The sequence below is a fragment of the Balaenoptera acutorostrata genome, chromosome 2 (genome assembly GCF_949987535.1).
Source record: "Balaenoptera acutorostrata chromosome 2, mBalAcu1.1, whole genome shotgun sequence".
Lineage (NCBI taxonomy): Eukaryota > Metazoa > Chordata > Mammalia > Artiodactyla > Balaenopteridae > Balaenoptera > Balaenoptera acutorostrata.
In genome coordinates, this window is record NC_080065.1 from 56,907,336 (window position 1) to 56,923,026 (window position 15,691).

General features: G+C 48.2%; 1 protein-coding gene across 11 annotated transcripts in view; it reads left to right on the top strand.

The window, feature by feature from the left end:
* The window catches only part of MAST4 (microtubule associated serine/threonine kinase family member 4), a 569,167-nt gene extending 562,651 nt beyond the window's left edge, over positions 1-6,516 (top strand). For all 11 annotated transcript variants that reach the window (XM_057539992.1, XM_057539993.1, XM_007175996.3 and 8 more), the window contains one exon: positions 81-6,516. In XM_057539992.1, coding sequence (XP_057395975.1) covers positions 81-3,964 — 3,884 coding nt within the window. In that variant the 3' untranslated portion in view covers positions 3,965-6,516. The remainder of the gene's footprint in view (positions 1-80) is intronic.
* The last annotated feature ends 9,175 nt before the right edge of the window (positions 6,517-15,691 follow it).

The following is a 15,691-nucleotide window of genomic DNA, read 5'->3' on the forward strand; positions in this document are numbered from 1 at the left end:
TCTGAAACAGCTAGGTCTGGAAGCATGGAAAGTAAAGGGAAAGTGGCCGTTGCTCACAGCATCCTGTTTTCCACCCACAGGTACTAACTCCTCCCAGAGCAGCTCCCCAAGCTCTAGTGCCCCCAACTCCCCGGCGGGGTCAGGACACATCCGGCCCAGCACTCTCCACGGTCTGGCCCCCAAACTCAGCGGGCAGCGATACCGGTCAGGAAGACGTAAGTCAGCGGGCAGCATCCCACTCTCCCCGCTGGCCCGGACGCCCTCTCCAACTCCACAGCCCCCCTCCCCTCAGCGGTCACCGTCCCCTCTGCTGGGACATTCACTTGGCAACTCCAAGATCTCTCAAGCCTTTCCCAGCAAAATGCACTCCCCCCCGACCATCGTCAGACACATCGTGAGGCCCAAGAGCGCAGAGCCCCCGCGGTCCCCGCTGCTCAAGCGCGTGCAGTCGGAGGAGAAGCTCTCTCCCTCCTACGGCAGTGACAAGAAGCACCTGTGCTCCCGCAAGCACAGCCTGGAGGTCACCCAGGAGGAGGTGCAGCGGGAGCAGTCCCAGCGGGAGGTGACCTTGCAGAGCCTGGAGGAGAACGTGTGCGACGCGCCTGCCCTCAGCCGGGCCAGGCCCGTGGAGCAAGGCTGCCTGAAACGCCCTGTGTCCCGGAAGCTGGGCCGACAGGAGTCTGTGGACGAGCTGGACCGAGAGAAGCTGAAGGCCAAGGTGGTGGTGAAGAAACCCGACGGGCTCCCGGAGAAACAGGAATCCCGCCACAAACCCCATGGACTTGGCAATGATGTGGAAAACCTCTCTGCTTTTAGGCTAGAAGAGAGAGAGAAGAAAATCTATCCAAAGGCTTCGGAAAGGTCAAATCATTTTGAAAACAAAGCGGCCGTGCAGGAGGCCCAGGCCCTGGGCAGCCTGCTGAAAGATGCTCTCCACAAGCACGCCAGTGTGCGGGCCAGCGAGGCCGTCCCCTCGGGGGGGGCGGCAGCTCCCGGGGACCACAGCCAGGGCACCGGTGACCTCAAACGCGCCTCGGCTCACAGCACCCTCCAAGACGGCCTCTGTCACGCCACCCACAGGGCCACCTCCGGGAAGGGCGACTACACAGAGAAGGCCCCGCAGGCCAAGGAGGGTCCCCGGTGTGAGAAGTTAGACAGCAAGCTGGCCAACATCGACTACCTCCGAAAGAAGATGTCCCTTGAAGACAAAGATGATGGCCTCTGCCCTGTGCTCAAGCCCAAGATGACACCCGGTGCCCAGGAGGGCATGCCGGGGAACGCGGGCCGACCGGCCGGAGGGCAGCAGGAGGCCCAGCCGGCCTCCGAGAGCCGCACACCATTCATCAGCGGCCACGTGGCTCAGCTCAGCACCGTCTCCTTTGTCCCTCTCAAGGCCCTTTCTGGCCGGGTGGACAGCGGAGCGGAGAAGCCGGGCTTGGCCGCTCCAGAGTCGCCTGTCCGGAAGAGCCCCTCCGAGTATAAGCTGGAAGGGAGGTCTGTGTCATGCCTGAAGCCCATTGAGGGCACTTTGGACATTGCTCTTCTGTCTGGACCGCAGGCCTCCAAGACGGAGCTGCCTTCACCAGAGCCTGCCCAGAGCCCCAGCCCAGGCAGTGACGTAGGGCCCCCGGTGCCACAGGCTCCCGCCGGCAGCATGGGGAGGAAGGGTGAAACTGCGGGTCAGAGGGAGTCCTCCCCTGCCAGCTTCAAGGTGAACAAATCCTACCTGCTCGAGCCTCGGTTCCCACCACCCAGCCGGGGTCTGCAGGGCTCACCGGCGGCACCGCTGCCTGACGCAGAGCTGAAGCTGGACAGGAAGATTTCCCACGCAGCCAGGACCCCGGCGACCATCGTGGAAAGCCACCCCCAGCGGGGAGAGGGCAGCCCCAGCCGACAGCAAGACCACAGCCCCGACGTTAGGCTCCTTCCCCTCCTGGGGCAGAGCCTCCAAGGTGCTGAGCCGTCTAGAGTGCACAGCCCGCTCCCACCTGAAGGTGCCCCCTTGAGGGAGAAGCCGAGCGGGAGGGAGTCGTCCGAAAGGGCCCCTTCCACAGCCAGAAGTGAGCGGTCGGCTTTGAGGGCCGACATCCGCAGAGACCCCTCCAAGGAGCTGTATCCACTAGAAGCTGCTAAAACCAGTGACAACTCCAAAACCCTCCCCGCTGTGGGGAGGACCCACCCAGATGTCTCCACCCAGACCCAGGCCTTGGAGAAAGCATGCGGGCCTTGTGGGAGAGCAAACCCCAAAGACGGCCGAGATGAGGTGAGGCCACTGGCCAGAGAAGAGCCCGCTTTGCGCTCTGCAGCGGCTCCTTGTGAGAGGGAGCTGGGCAAGGGAAGGAGTGGCCCGGAATCTAAGCCGGCATCCGCTCCTGCCAGGTGGCCTCTGGAGCCGCGCGGGACAGAGAGTGGGAAGAGTGAAAAGCTCTCCAGTTTCCGATCTGTGCAGAAAGATGGTCCCAAGGAACCAGAAAGGAAAGAACAGCCCCTGCAGAAGCATCTCACCAGTAGCTCTCAGCCCCTGCCCACCACCAAAGAGCTCCCTGGCCTGGCCGCTCAGCAGCATTACATTCAGCAAAGCTACCCTGCTGGCTCTCTGCCTGGGAGCAAGCCCTGCGCTACAGACTCAAGCCTGGGCCTCCAGGACCCTCCCAAGCCCGCTGCTGTGCTCTGTGAAAGCAGCAGCCGCAAGCCCAGGTCTGGCCCCGACACAGACCCTCCAAAGTCTAAGCACCCAGACCGGCCCCTCTCCTCGCAGAAGCTGAGCGTTGAGGCTGCAGTGGGCAAACAGCCTGGTGCTCAGCCCCCCGGCAAAGAGGGGAAGGGCAGCAGTAAGGGTGTGTCAGAGGAGTTCCCTGCCCTCCCAGGTCCCCAGAACACAGCCCGCGATGTGACTGGCCAGGGAGCAAGTGGGCCCTCGGTCCCCCTACACACGGAATGGGGTCCTCTAGACACCAAGCTGAGACCCACCAGCAGTGGGCATCCCCCAGAGGCGCTGGAGAAGCCCGCACATCCACCGCGGCAAGGACCCCCAGGGGTCAGTGAGTCGGTGGACCAGAAACTTCCCACTGTCGGGGAAAGGCAACACCCATCTCCAAAGGCCCCCAAACCATCCACTGTGAAAGATTATCCCCCTCTGTGCAAACAGACAGACAGGAGCCTGAGTCCGCTGGCTGCCAGCGCTGACGCCGGGAAGTCTGAAGGCAAGAAATGCACCGAAGCACTTTACTCCCCTGTGGACAGCGGGAAGCCGGGGGCCAGCCTTTCCCCGGCGCAAGGTGAGGCTGGGCCCAAGGGCACGGAGAGGCCGGCAGCAGCCGCCGGGAAGGGCTGGCCGGAGGCCAAGGGGAAAGGGCCCGGTTTCCAGAAGCCACTGACGGAGGCGGACAAGCCCAGCGGCATGAAACGGTCGCCCTCGGCCACGGCACAGAGCTCTTTCCGCTGCGCTGCCCTCCCCGAGAAGTCTCTGAGCTACTCCTCTGGCTTTCCCGAGGCCAGATCAGTAGCTCCAGAGACTTCTACAACCTGCAGCGACATCTTCTCTGCCAAGGCCGGCAGGGCCACGGCTGAGCCCCCAGCCTCCAGCAGCAAGGACCACCGGAAGCCCCTGCCTGGGGGTGATGGCAGAACCCAAATGACAAAGAGCGACTCTTTGCCATCCTTCCGCAGCTCAGCCATCACTCTGGAGTCCTATCACCCCAACCCAGGCGTGGGGGAGGGCGCCAGCCACCGGGACAGGGCCCTCTCAGGAACAGCCACCGCGGGAGAAACCAAAGGGAAAGAGCCAGCCCCCGCCCAGCCAGCTCAGACTAGGAAGCAGAATGTGTGCCGAGAGGTGACCAAGCCGTTCCCCGCTCCCAGCACGGAGCGCCCCATCGCCCTTCCTTCTGAGAAGGACTCCGGGGTGCGACAGAGGCGGGGGAAAGAGAGTTTGCGCGGCAGCCCACACAAAAAGGCCTTGTGATGGGGCAGGCCCCCCGGCGGGACTGGGGGACCCAGCCTGCGTGTGTAACTGCATCTTGACTACCTTGGAAACCAGCACTGTGGGAACCCCCCCAGGCAGAGCCTGGAGCCTCACCGAAGAAGGGGGAGAGAAGAGACAGGAAAAGAAGGGACCTTCTTCCAAATGCCTTCCCAATTGGAACCGGTAAACTGTTACCAGATAGTGTTTGTACAAAAAAATAAAAATAAAAAAACAAAAAATCTTTTTGGTTGAGGTTGAGGGTTGTTGAGGAAAGAGATTTTCTCTGTAAATACCTAGCAATGTGTTTGGTTTGGGATATAGAGTCGATACTTTGCTGCTGATGGCGTCATTTACTACAACTTTTTTTTTTAATAAGATTTTTGCTCTACCATTGATCATAATGCAGTAATGAAGCAAAATGGTTAAACCTGGGTATATGTAAAAGTATAGATACACCCATATTCGTGTATATACACATCCACCCACGTGTTTTGGTCTGTGGTTGAAAAGAATATTTCAAGGCTACATTTTTCTACGTTAAAACATTCTAAGTCGAGTTGAAGGTGAAAGAAAGCCCAAAATACACTATAGATTGTAAGCTTTCATGTGTATTTTTAACCAGTGATTTTGATAGTACTCTATCTGGCTACCTATACTTCCAGATCTAAAGAACTGCTCGAATCACTGCATTTGGAATCCTCCTCCATCAGAAATGGCCACAACAGATGGAGCTAGCCATTTGCATTTCACGGTCATCCTAATAGCCATTTTGATGCTGGGCCCAGCTGTCTGAAAGGCCAGTTGTCCTTGTGTGTGGGTGTGTATGTCGACTCCTCACCATAGGTAGAGCGGGGGCTATAGACACATGTCGACTTTATTTCTGTTCTTTTGCTTTCCCTTTCTGTTCTCTCGCTTCTCCTTTTCACGCTCTTAAACTCAGGCCTTTATGCTATGAGTCACTAGTCTAAGAAGCACACATTTTATAGTAGTTCTGCACCAGCCCTGCTGTTGAACATAAAGGAAAGTTGCTGGCCGCACACAAATCTGCTAGTACTTAGGTTGAGTAATAAGCATCAGGCATTGGAAGAGGTTTTAAGTTTGCTTTTTTGAGGAAAAGTCGGGGGACGGGGTGGGGTTGTGGATTTTGGCATCATAGCATATATTTTAAGGAATAATCAGGACATCAGATACATTTTAATACATAGCTGGGGCCTTATGTTGTAGATGAAGCTTGCTGTTTTTAGCAAGTTCCTGGGTTTCACATTCATTTCTGATGCATCAAGTAGCTCCATACATTTCATAACATGATCTCTTTATTTGTATGCAAAAAAAAAACACTGTATTAATAAAGAGCAGCATTTTTGTAACAAAAAGACTTGTTGGAGCTATTTGGTGCTTGAATGTGACTGTCCTTTTTACTTTTGCTAAGCCTTATTTAAATTTTGTATACCATGGAATATGTAGAATTTGTCCAATCATTTTAGTGCTGAGAGGGTCTTTCTGTTTGTTTTTTGTTGCAGTTTTCCTTCCTGGTGGATTGTTTTATATTGTAAGACAGCACTTGCTGACATAAGTACTAAGGCACTAAGAGAAAATACACACAGATAAGTATTTATAAGATGCTTGGGATCCGTAGCAGGATTTTTTGTTTTGTAAGAGAAAAAAAAAAAAAAAAATCACCAAGAAATACTAATCCAGCACCCAACCCCCCTCGGGGATGTCTTAGTATCTTCAGGCTATAAAATTGTTCACCTAAGCACAGCTTCATCTTACAGCCCTGGGGATTATAAATCATTCAGTGAGGCTGTAAACTCCGCTCCAAAAACAAAGGCGTAACTTAAACTGCTCGGTTGTCCTTCATTGTAAAATGAGTTGGCAACGGCAAAAAAAAAAAAGAAAAAAGTCTCCTCCTTGCTCCGAATATTTTTCCCATGAGGTTTTAGCCATTCCCCATCACTATGTTGTGAATTGTAGAAGAAACAAATATGTTGAAAGATCTTGAATGGGTTTCAAAAATGGTCTCAACATTTATAATTCATACGTGCATTTGGTGGTTGTCATAACCCGATCCTTCTGCACCCAGACATCTAGACAGGCCTATCGGGGAGGTAGTTTATGGTTTACAGCCTTTGCTTTTTAACTGTCCACTTTCCTTTAAAGCACAACTAGCTGCTTGTTTACAAATGATATTTTTTAATGTATATTTTGTATAGTGTATTACCATTTTCGCCAAATATGTTTTTGCATTTTGGATGGCTAAAGAGTACCTAAGGTTGCATTCATGTAATACCTGTTTGTTGTTGTAAACCTCTCCAGTCAGCTGGTAGGAATTCTCCTGTGTTCTATTTGGTCGGTCTCCTGTGATTGTAAGATGTGCTCCTTGGTAGTATTCCCAGCTGTAGATTTACCAGCTTAAAAGTTTGTTAGGATCTGTGCAATAAAGTGTTTGCAGTCTTATTTTCTCTAAGAAATTCCCTATGGATGTCATAATTGTTGTATATTGAACAAATATTTATACTTATGCAGTTGCATAACATTGAAATAAAAATTTAGCATGAAAAGATCATGACTATTAAGTTTTTTCCCATATACACACATACATAGCATCTCTAAAACATTACTGAATGTAACTCTCTCTTATGGAAAGGATGGTTTTCTGCAGATTCCTTTTGGTGAGTGGAATGGTTTGCTAATTTTTTTTAACCCACACGAACATGTTCCATTCTTTGAGATTAAGTCTTCCTTTAACTCCTTCCTCTGTTTTCTACCAACCGTCTTCCTTTCCTGCAGAACTTACCAACTTTCACATCATGCTCACCATCTTCCCTACAGTCTCAGGAAGAAGTGTCCTTTCTCCATGACTCCACCTACTTCAATTCTCCCCAAACCTTGCTCCATCAATTACCATTGTGTTCTCTCATCTTTCTCTTCCTCCCATCCTGTCTCCTCCCTCATAATTAAAAAGCATTAAGACCATCAGGAAGGAAGGAAGCAACCTAACATTTATTGTCTGCCTACTATATGTGTACCCTTAGTACTGGGCAAGATGCTTTTTATCTGCCATCTTATTTGAGCCCCAACACAAGCCTCAGACCAGATGGTGGTGGCATCCCCATTTTACTGATGAGCAAATAGGCCCAGACAGGCTATGTGACTTATTTAACATATACCCTGTAAAGAGAGCTTGGATTAGAGAGTGGATTTTTCTGGTTCTAAAGCTCTTGACCTTTCTAAACATTACCAGGTATGATGCAATTGAATTCAAGACCCAGGGCCCTCTGTGAATGATCTAAGCCATCTCATTTTCTAAGTTTACGTGCAAAAAAATCATATGGTGCAAAGTTACAAACCTGATGATCGGCGGGAAACCATGAGCCAAGCAAGCTAATCGTTCTCTGTATTAGGGCTCCTTTATTAGTCCTAATTAATTACTAATTAATCAGTAGGCAATTTCCCGCCTAGATTTTTGGTTCACAACACAAATGTTACATGAAAAAGTGTAGCTCTGTTAACTGCGGAAATTTGCTTACTTCAATATAGGCCAGACATTAAGGAATTCAGTGGTAGGGCAGTTCACTCAATTTAATTTCCTTCCTACCTGTATGTTTTTAACACTTTCCACAAAGTCATCATTTTGTGTTATTCCTTTCTTCCTACCTCCTACCCCAGTTCGTATTGTATGCGTCTCATATATCTAGGAAAGCTGGAAATGACCACAGCTTTGTTTTTTTTTTAAAGGGAATGCACATTTTTATTTATTTATTTATTTATTTATGGCTGTTTTGGGTCTTCGTTTCTGTGCGAGGGCTTTCTCTAGCTGCAGCAAGCGGGGGCCACTCCTCATCGCGTTGCGTGGGCCTCTCACTATCGCGGCCTCTCTTGTTGCGGAGCACAGGCTCCAGACGCGCAGGCTCAGTAGTTGTGGCTCACGGGCCCAGTTGCTCCGCGGCATGTGGGATCTTCCCAGACCAGGGCTCGAACCCGTGTCCCCTGCATTGGCAGGCAGATTCTCAGCCACTGCGCCACCAGGGAAGCCCCACAGCTTTGTTGAATCTTGGTTTTATTACTTTCTGTATACTGAACGTCAGTCACTTGGCCCAGGTTCAGGGCCTGAGGTGTGTGGCAGTTCAGACACCTCAGACCCTGTCCTGGAAGCATGAGCACCATTCGTCATAAAAAAGATGCAGCAACATCGCCTGGATTCCTGGGAATCCAAAAGACAAGGTCACTGTCTCTTATCACAGGCTGCCGGTGGGACTGTCAAGCCCAATACTTGGATGCAGGCAATAAAAGAGAATCTGCTACCGAGACGGACTGAACATCAGATCTGTTCAGATGTGGGGAAAAGGAAGATCTGTTGCATATGGTTACTAGGAATTGCTCCACGCAGCTTTACAGAAAGTCTCTTAATATTGTAAAGCTGACAGACTCTAACAAGGTCATCTGCTGTTTCACTGAAGCACTGCCCGGAGAGGGCTGTCAGAACCTGGAGGTGAAGGATGAAGCTATTTACAAGGCCTAAAGCAAGCATGTTGCAGCTACCGAGCCTTCGTATGTCAGCTGACGTCTCCATATCCTCCAGCCCTAACCTGTCTAAATAAAAATCTTTTGCCTGAAAGTTCTGTCCCTTTGGCCTACATATGCTGTGTGAAACAGTACTGGGCTGAAGTGACTTTCCTCGGCTGGAGGCAGTCCTTTGTCGGGACAGAGGGTAGTTCCTGTGGACAGCCTCCCACGCCCATCAGTTCAGTGCTACCCAGTAATGCGAGTCCTAACTCCTCAGCCTATTGCCGCTTTCAAGTGGAGATCCTTAGAACAATTATGGCCCCCTCTGTCCTCAAGGAAAAGGAAAGAGCAACCCAGGAAGCTTGGGCTTGAGCATTTGCGTTTGAAATCACAAAGCCTTAGGAAAAAGCTGCTCCTGTCTCAGTACTACCTGTAAATTCTCACTACCTCTTTATTCTTGTGCCTTTGTGAAAACAAAAAAATCTTTAAAAAGAAAAATTCGGATTTTTTTCTTTATTGCACAATACATGATCAATTGAAGGCAAATTAAAAATACAGAAAAGCAAAAAAAAAAAAGTTTGAATCACTGCAATTCCCCAGCCACTTTCATTCTTCAATCTACATGGATTTTTATGTTACCAAAAAAAAAAAAAAAAGAAATAATAGTGGGCATGATGTTTGGTAACCTCTTTTGCTTAGTATGAAATCAAAAATATATTTCAATGTCTATAAATATACTTCTGCAATATTATTTATAATGGCCGCATGGCATTTCATGTTAAGGACCTGCCGCATTATTTTCTCCCACGCACACGTGCACAAGTAGAGAAGCTCAGATGCAGATGTTGGAGGTCATCCTACTCTTCAGTTCTTGGCTCATCAACCTTGGCGCCAAGGTTCATGTAACTTATCCCTACACTCCCATCCAGCCGCCTCTCCTACCCCACAGGCAACTTTGTTAATGGTTTGGTTTTGTGTTCTTAAAAAACATAGGTATCATTGTTCTGTATACATGTATTTTTAATTGATAAAAATCATGTTAATATGTCATCTGGGTTTTTTTTTTTCCATCAAGCTCTATCTGTTGGTTCACAAAATGACTCTCATACATAGAGGACAAGGAGAGACCGAAGAAAGAGGCAGTCACTCCAGAGTGGTAGGTGGCAGGTTTAATAAGCAAGGGAACTTACATATGAGGCTTATCTTGGGCTGCCACAAGACGAGGAGATCTCCGCACCCACCTGCCAAGATCTTAAAAGTTGATATAGAAACCTTACCGGGGTTCAGTTGTGTATACCGTGCAGATGGTCTCTCAAGCCCGCATCCTTGAAAAAGGCTCCCACTGTGGGAACACCACACATGCTTTACAAGGCCAGGGGAGGAGATGAGGAGACTCCAATTGCCCGGGTCCAGCTTTCGGTTCAACTGGCGATCATGTCCTCTCCGTGACCTCCTCCAACACTATATGCTTAAGATTCAACTACATTGCTGCAGCTGTATCTAATCCATCGCTTCTGGCTACTGTATGATACCCCATGGTGTGCGTCTTATACGTTTTACCTGCCCATTTTCCTAGTGATGAGCTCTCAAATTGCTTTGAACTTCCCCCTCCATCAATAACGCTGTACTGCATATTGTTGTGGAATTGTGAAATTTTGTGATACACACCCAGCTCGGGATTGGTGGGTCACATATTTAATTTGATGAATTTTTGCCTCACGGTCCTAGAATAGCTGCACCAGTCTACACCCATAAGCAGTGCACTGCAGTTCCTATAACCCCACATCCCACCTACACTGTTATCCAGCTTCCTCTTTTTGCCAGACTGATATAAAACTTTATCTCATTTTAACTTGTTTTTCTTTAATTCCTAGTAGTATCAGCATGTTTATGTTGTTATCCCACCCAAGAACGTAGAATGCCTTTAATCATGTATCTCTTGTTGGATATTTAGGTTGTTTCCAAAGACAGGAGAAAGAGAAAAAGGTCTCCCAAGCTGTTTAGAAAGCCCATGAACCGACATAAATGGAGAAGGGGAAGACAGATGAATGCTCAGGTGACCCCTGTCCTCTACTTACCTTTGCAGTATCTAGCAGCATGGCTCGAACGGCCAAATGTTTAGAGAATATTATCTAAAGATGGGGGGAGGGGTGGTGAGAGTTGAATGTTCAATGCAGTTCACTGTTTAATCTTTCATGAGCAATAATGGCTTTTAAAAACCAAATTTAAGAATAATAGATTAGTCCTTTCCTTTTTCAAGACCCACAGTATTCCATAAGTGATTTCAAATTGTCAACAGCTGGGATGGAGTGGGGGTAGGTGGGAGAGCAGGGTAGTTGCGGAGCAGAGGCTTGTGGCCTGGCAGTGGTGGCAGAAGAGACTAATAAGCTGCTTGCCCAGATGTCTCACCCTTGGCTTGGAAGGCTCCTTAACACTTTTTTCCCATTTTGTTCGGAAATTTCCTCTTACAGGATACGGCGTAGTTTTTCAGCTCATTTGACTCATGGAGCCTAACACAGGTTTCTGTTACTGTTTGATAAAGTTAAGAAAAGGGAAGGATTTTACGTGAAATCATTTGGCTGGGAGTCCAAGGCCAACCCTAGTCTAACAGAATCCCAGTATCCAGAGGTGGGGCACAGGAATCTGTTTGGTAAAGAATTCCCCAGATGATTCTGCTGATAAAGCAATATCCGGGAGCTCTGGGAGAAACACTGGACTGCTGATTCCTCTGCAGCCTTCAGACTAACTCCTGCCACACCAGGCATCCTAGCTCTTGATGTATCGGGCAACTGATTCAAACTCAACACCCAGGACCACCCCGTCGTGACTTGCATAGAACTAACTGCATCCTCTCTTGCTGTAATTCAAGTTAATTTTCTCTTTAACATTCAGGGCAGATAGAAAGCAACGTCAGCCACCCTTCTTGCCTCCTATTATACTAATATATGAAAACATTATAGTCATTTATTTCATGCTTTTGTAAACTTCAAAATTGTAAGCGGCACTTACTGGGGAATTAGATGGGTAGAAATAAAATGACAGTTTCCTGCCCTGAAATTTTACATAGATACATAGCTAACGGCTGTGTTTGGGTCTGTGCTGCGTTCAGTTAACAGTGATGGCTGCTGGCACAGGGGAAATGTAAAACGTGCTCCCAGACTGTGGGAGTTGCAGCTCACGCGGAGAGTCCCCTGTGATGGAGGCCAAGTCGGCTTTTATGGACTTCAACGCTATTTGCTTCAGTACACTTTGAAATGCAGGGTCAGCTCGCTGAGCTACAATATGCAATAATAACACGTTTTTATAGGAGTAGCTTGTCATAGCAGCCACAACATGCGATACATAAAACCAATGAACACACCATGTCTGCAGAGTCTATCCTAGTAACCAGGATAAAGCAATAAAAGTGACAGCAGCCATCAAAAACTCCCTTTCTGACTTTGTAGGGTGAATTGACTGTTGCTTAAAACAGGAGCTGTCACAAAGCCCTAGATAGACCAGTGCTCAGTTACGGAGTAGCACATGGCATCGCATGGAAGGGGCCTGATACATGAAAGCAAGATGGGCAATTACATATTGCTAGGGCTTGGGTCCCTACGGTCTTTAGTGCAATGCAATCCGCATCAGAGATGCTCTACAGGATGTTTTTGTTTTTCCAAGTTACACATTAAATATTATGGAGGACAGTGTGGCTAGGGAGTGGTAGGTCAGCAATTAGTATTTCCTATCTGCAGCTTAAATCCTTAAGGCAGAGAGGAGCTTAAGTTTGTTAGAATGCACAGGGAACTCAGTGGGTTGGTGCTATCAGACTGGATTTTTTTTTAAATAAATAAATAAATTTATTTATTTACTTATGCTGCATGTGGACTTTCTCTAGTTGCAGCGAGCAGGGGCTACTCTTCATTGCGGTGCACGGGCTTCTCATTGTGGTGGCTTCTCTTGGGGAGCACGGGCTCTAAGTGCACGGGCTTCAGTAGTTGTGGCTCGCAGGCTTAGTTGCTCCGTGGCATATGGGATCTTCCCAGACCAGGGCTCAAACCCATGTCCCCTGCATTGGCAGGCGGATTCTTAACCAATGCGCCACCAGGGAAGTCCCAGACTGGAGTCCCTTAAGAGTGTGGACTTCCATACTCTCTGATAGGATTGAAGGAAGGAAGAAAGGAGGGAAGTAAAGAGGGAGAGAAAGAGTTAAGGAATGAAGGAAGGGAAGAAACAGCAAAGAAAGAAAAAGGAAAGAGAAAAAGAAAAGGGAAGGAGGGACCAGTGAGCATGGTTTTGGCATCTTCAGGTCACCACCAGGAATATCTCCCCAAGTTTCCAGAGCTGATCATTGAATTTGCTACAAGCAAATGAACAAAATCTACAAAACGAAATAACTGTGTGTCCTGCTACATTCCTGCCTGAGTTCCCAAAGGTGAGTGCTTTCTACACCATGAGAGTGGGCCACATGGGTGGCATCGAGTCAGAGGGATGTGTGCTCTCTGACTTGGGAGGGTTGGCTGCCTGCCTTCAGAAGGGTCCCTAGAATGAGGGGCCTTTCCTGTAGCAGCAGTTAGGAAGCTTCCTAGAAGAGTACCTGCTCAGCACAGGCCAAGGCAGCTGCACCCACTTCTGTGTTAGGTCCCTTCTGAGCCCAAAACTCAAGGGGAAAAGGCCTTGGTCACTGCTAGACTCAGGGCCAATAACAACCCAGCAGTGGCTCGCACTGGCCTTCTCAGAGTGATGCCCTACCATCCTAGGCCTAGGGAAGGAATGAAGGTGGCTGAAGGGGTGTGTCACAATGTCCTCATATTTCCAGGCACTTTCTTTCTCCCTCTAACCCACATCCTTAAATGACTGCCTTACTAACGCTCCCTCAGGAAAACCGAAGAAAACTCCCTTCCCAGCCACCTGTTTTCCCAAATGCTGGTATTCAAGATAATTAAAGCAGTTAATTGTGTGATGTTTCATTTCATTAGTAGAGTGTGCTCTGCTTGCGCTCTCTCACCAGGTCCAGGCTGCCTAGCGCTCAGAGGGCTTTGGTACCCATTCATCTCTGCCACCACTCTTGGCTTTGAAGGAAGGATGCCTTTGAGCCCAGGAGTTGGGAGTTAGATGAGGATGAGGGAACAAGGTGTAAAATCTTGAATACTTCTTCCTGTTTCCAGAAACTAAAGGGGAAGGAGATGGGACATTTTGGAGTAAAACTGAGGTCATGTGCCTGCTAATAGGCCTTCAGTAAACTGCGGCCTGGGTTAGCTGGGAAGCCCCACTTCTTCCCGGTCCTCAAGGCAGGGACAGGGTGTGGTGAGTGAGGCACCCACCGTGGGCACCAAATTTAAGGGGGCACCAAAAACTCAGTAACAAAGAACAATAGTATTTTAATGCAACATTAAGATATCAAAACTAATGTAAAATGTCCACAATGAACAAAAATACCAAAATTTTAAACAAAGGCAGGACGGCTACTAGTGATTTTCCTTTTGCCTCAGGCTCTAATATGGTTCCGCATGGTGCTGTTGTGGATCCTGGCTATGTTTAAAAACTTTTGATATTTATCATGGATTTTTTTTTTGCATTAATTTAAAGTTTTAAAAGTAACTTTTTTTGCCTGATTACTGAGTTTTTTGGTTCCCCCTTAAATTTTACACCCAAATCAAGTGCCTCACTCCCCTTACCCTAGCCCCCGTCTTGTGTCCTTAACCAAGAACATCTGGGAAAACTTAGGCTCCTGTGTAGTATTACACGAAAAAATCCCCTAAGACTGACAGAGCATTTGCAGTGAAAGTTTATGGCTTTCCTTCACTATTCCTTTGTCTTTCCTGCTTTTCCGGGGGGTACAGAGGTAAAGAGTTGGTCCCCAAGTTTCTACTCTGTTCCACTAATATGCCCTCAACCTAAGGGCTAATCAATTCTCATTGGATGTTAATCACTTTTTACTTTGGTATCCAATCAGAATTTTATATAACTATAAGCTACTATCTCTAGCCTAAAATGGATTATTCAGCTTAATCCAGGCCTTATAAATGCAACACCTGAGTACAAGAGCTCAACTCTCTTGTCTGCCAATGCAGATTTCAGAAGATCAAGCCCTGCATGGGTGTCACCCTTTGGACCTTGAGAAGAAGGCCTAAGTCATTACACTGCCAGCTTCCCTGTTGTCTATCTGCATTTAATGATTTTGCCCCCTCTCTGTTGCTGGTGTAATCTTTGCAGTACCCCCAGCCTCAACAGAAACTACTGCTCACTAAGGCAGCTTATTGCGTTCCCAGTGGTGAGTGTGCCGGGATGCTTTCCTTCTTCCACTAGTTTTTCATTGTAAATGTGCTATCTCAGTTGCTATTCCCGGTGAATAGGCTTTTGAGAGCTGGCCTGGCAACCAAACCACCATTTATCTCAGGGTTCCTGTGAGAAAGAAGCTTCTAAGGACCAGACATTCAAATGAGAAGAGCATTTGGACCACAGCCCACCTGTAAGTTAGGATCTGTAACATAATAAGAGCGAGAACACCAGGTAAGTAGAAAAAGTCTCCTTGGTTCTGAAGTGAGGGTGGCCAATGTGCAAAACTCCTAAACCCTGGGGGAGGGGTATCCTGGCAGGGGTGTCTTTTTTTTTTTTTTTTTTTTTCTTGGAGCTATTTGCACGCAGAGGCATTATAGAATCCTTGGAGAAGTAAGGATTAAGGAGGTTAACGAAGTCAATTTGATGGCAAGATTCATTTTTCAGCCTCTTCTTTTAAATTCTTTGTTTTCTCTTTGTCATTTAAAATAAGCTTTGAGACTTTATCTCCAACTTGTTTCCCAAATGGCTACATTACTGAGAACTCAGACCCAAGCACAATGCCCGAGCTGTGGGAGAGAGAGCTGGGGAGCTGGGGTCCTTGGCACTGCCAAGCTGTGGGAGTTGATGACCTCCTTTTAGGGTCAAGGTGGGAGGTGCTTCAAAGGATGCTCATGAATGGAAATGATGGCCTCCTAGTAGGTTACTCTCCTGGCCTTTCCCTGCCATGGGTCCTCCTCAACTTCTAGCCACCGTCCATGTGAGGAAAAGGCTCTGTGTCTCTCACAGCTGCATCTGGCCCTCTGGCCCTAGTCAGTTTACCTTCCCAGGAGGCTTATTAGTTCTGGGACTCAGAAAAGCACAGTGAATCCCTACCCGGCTCCAGGAACCCATCTGAAAAGTCTGGTCACTAACAAACAACAGTTCCTTTACTGACGGCAATTTTGCTAAACATATTTATTT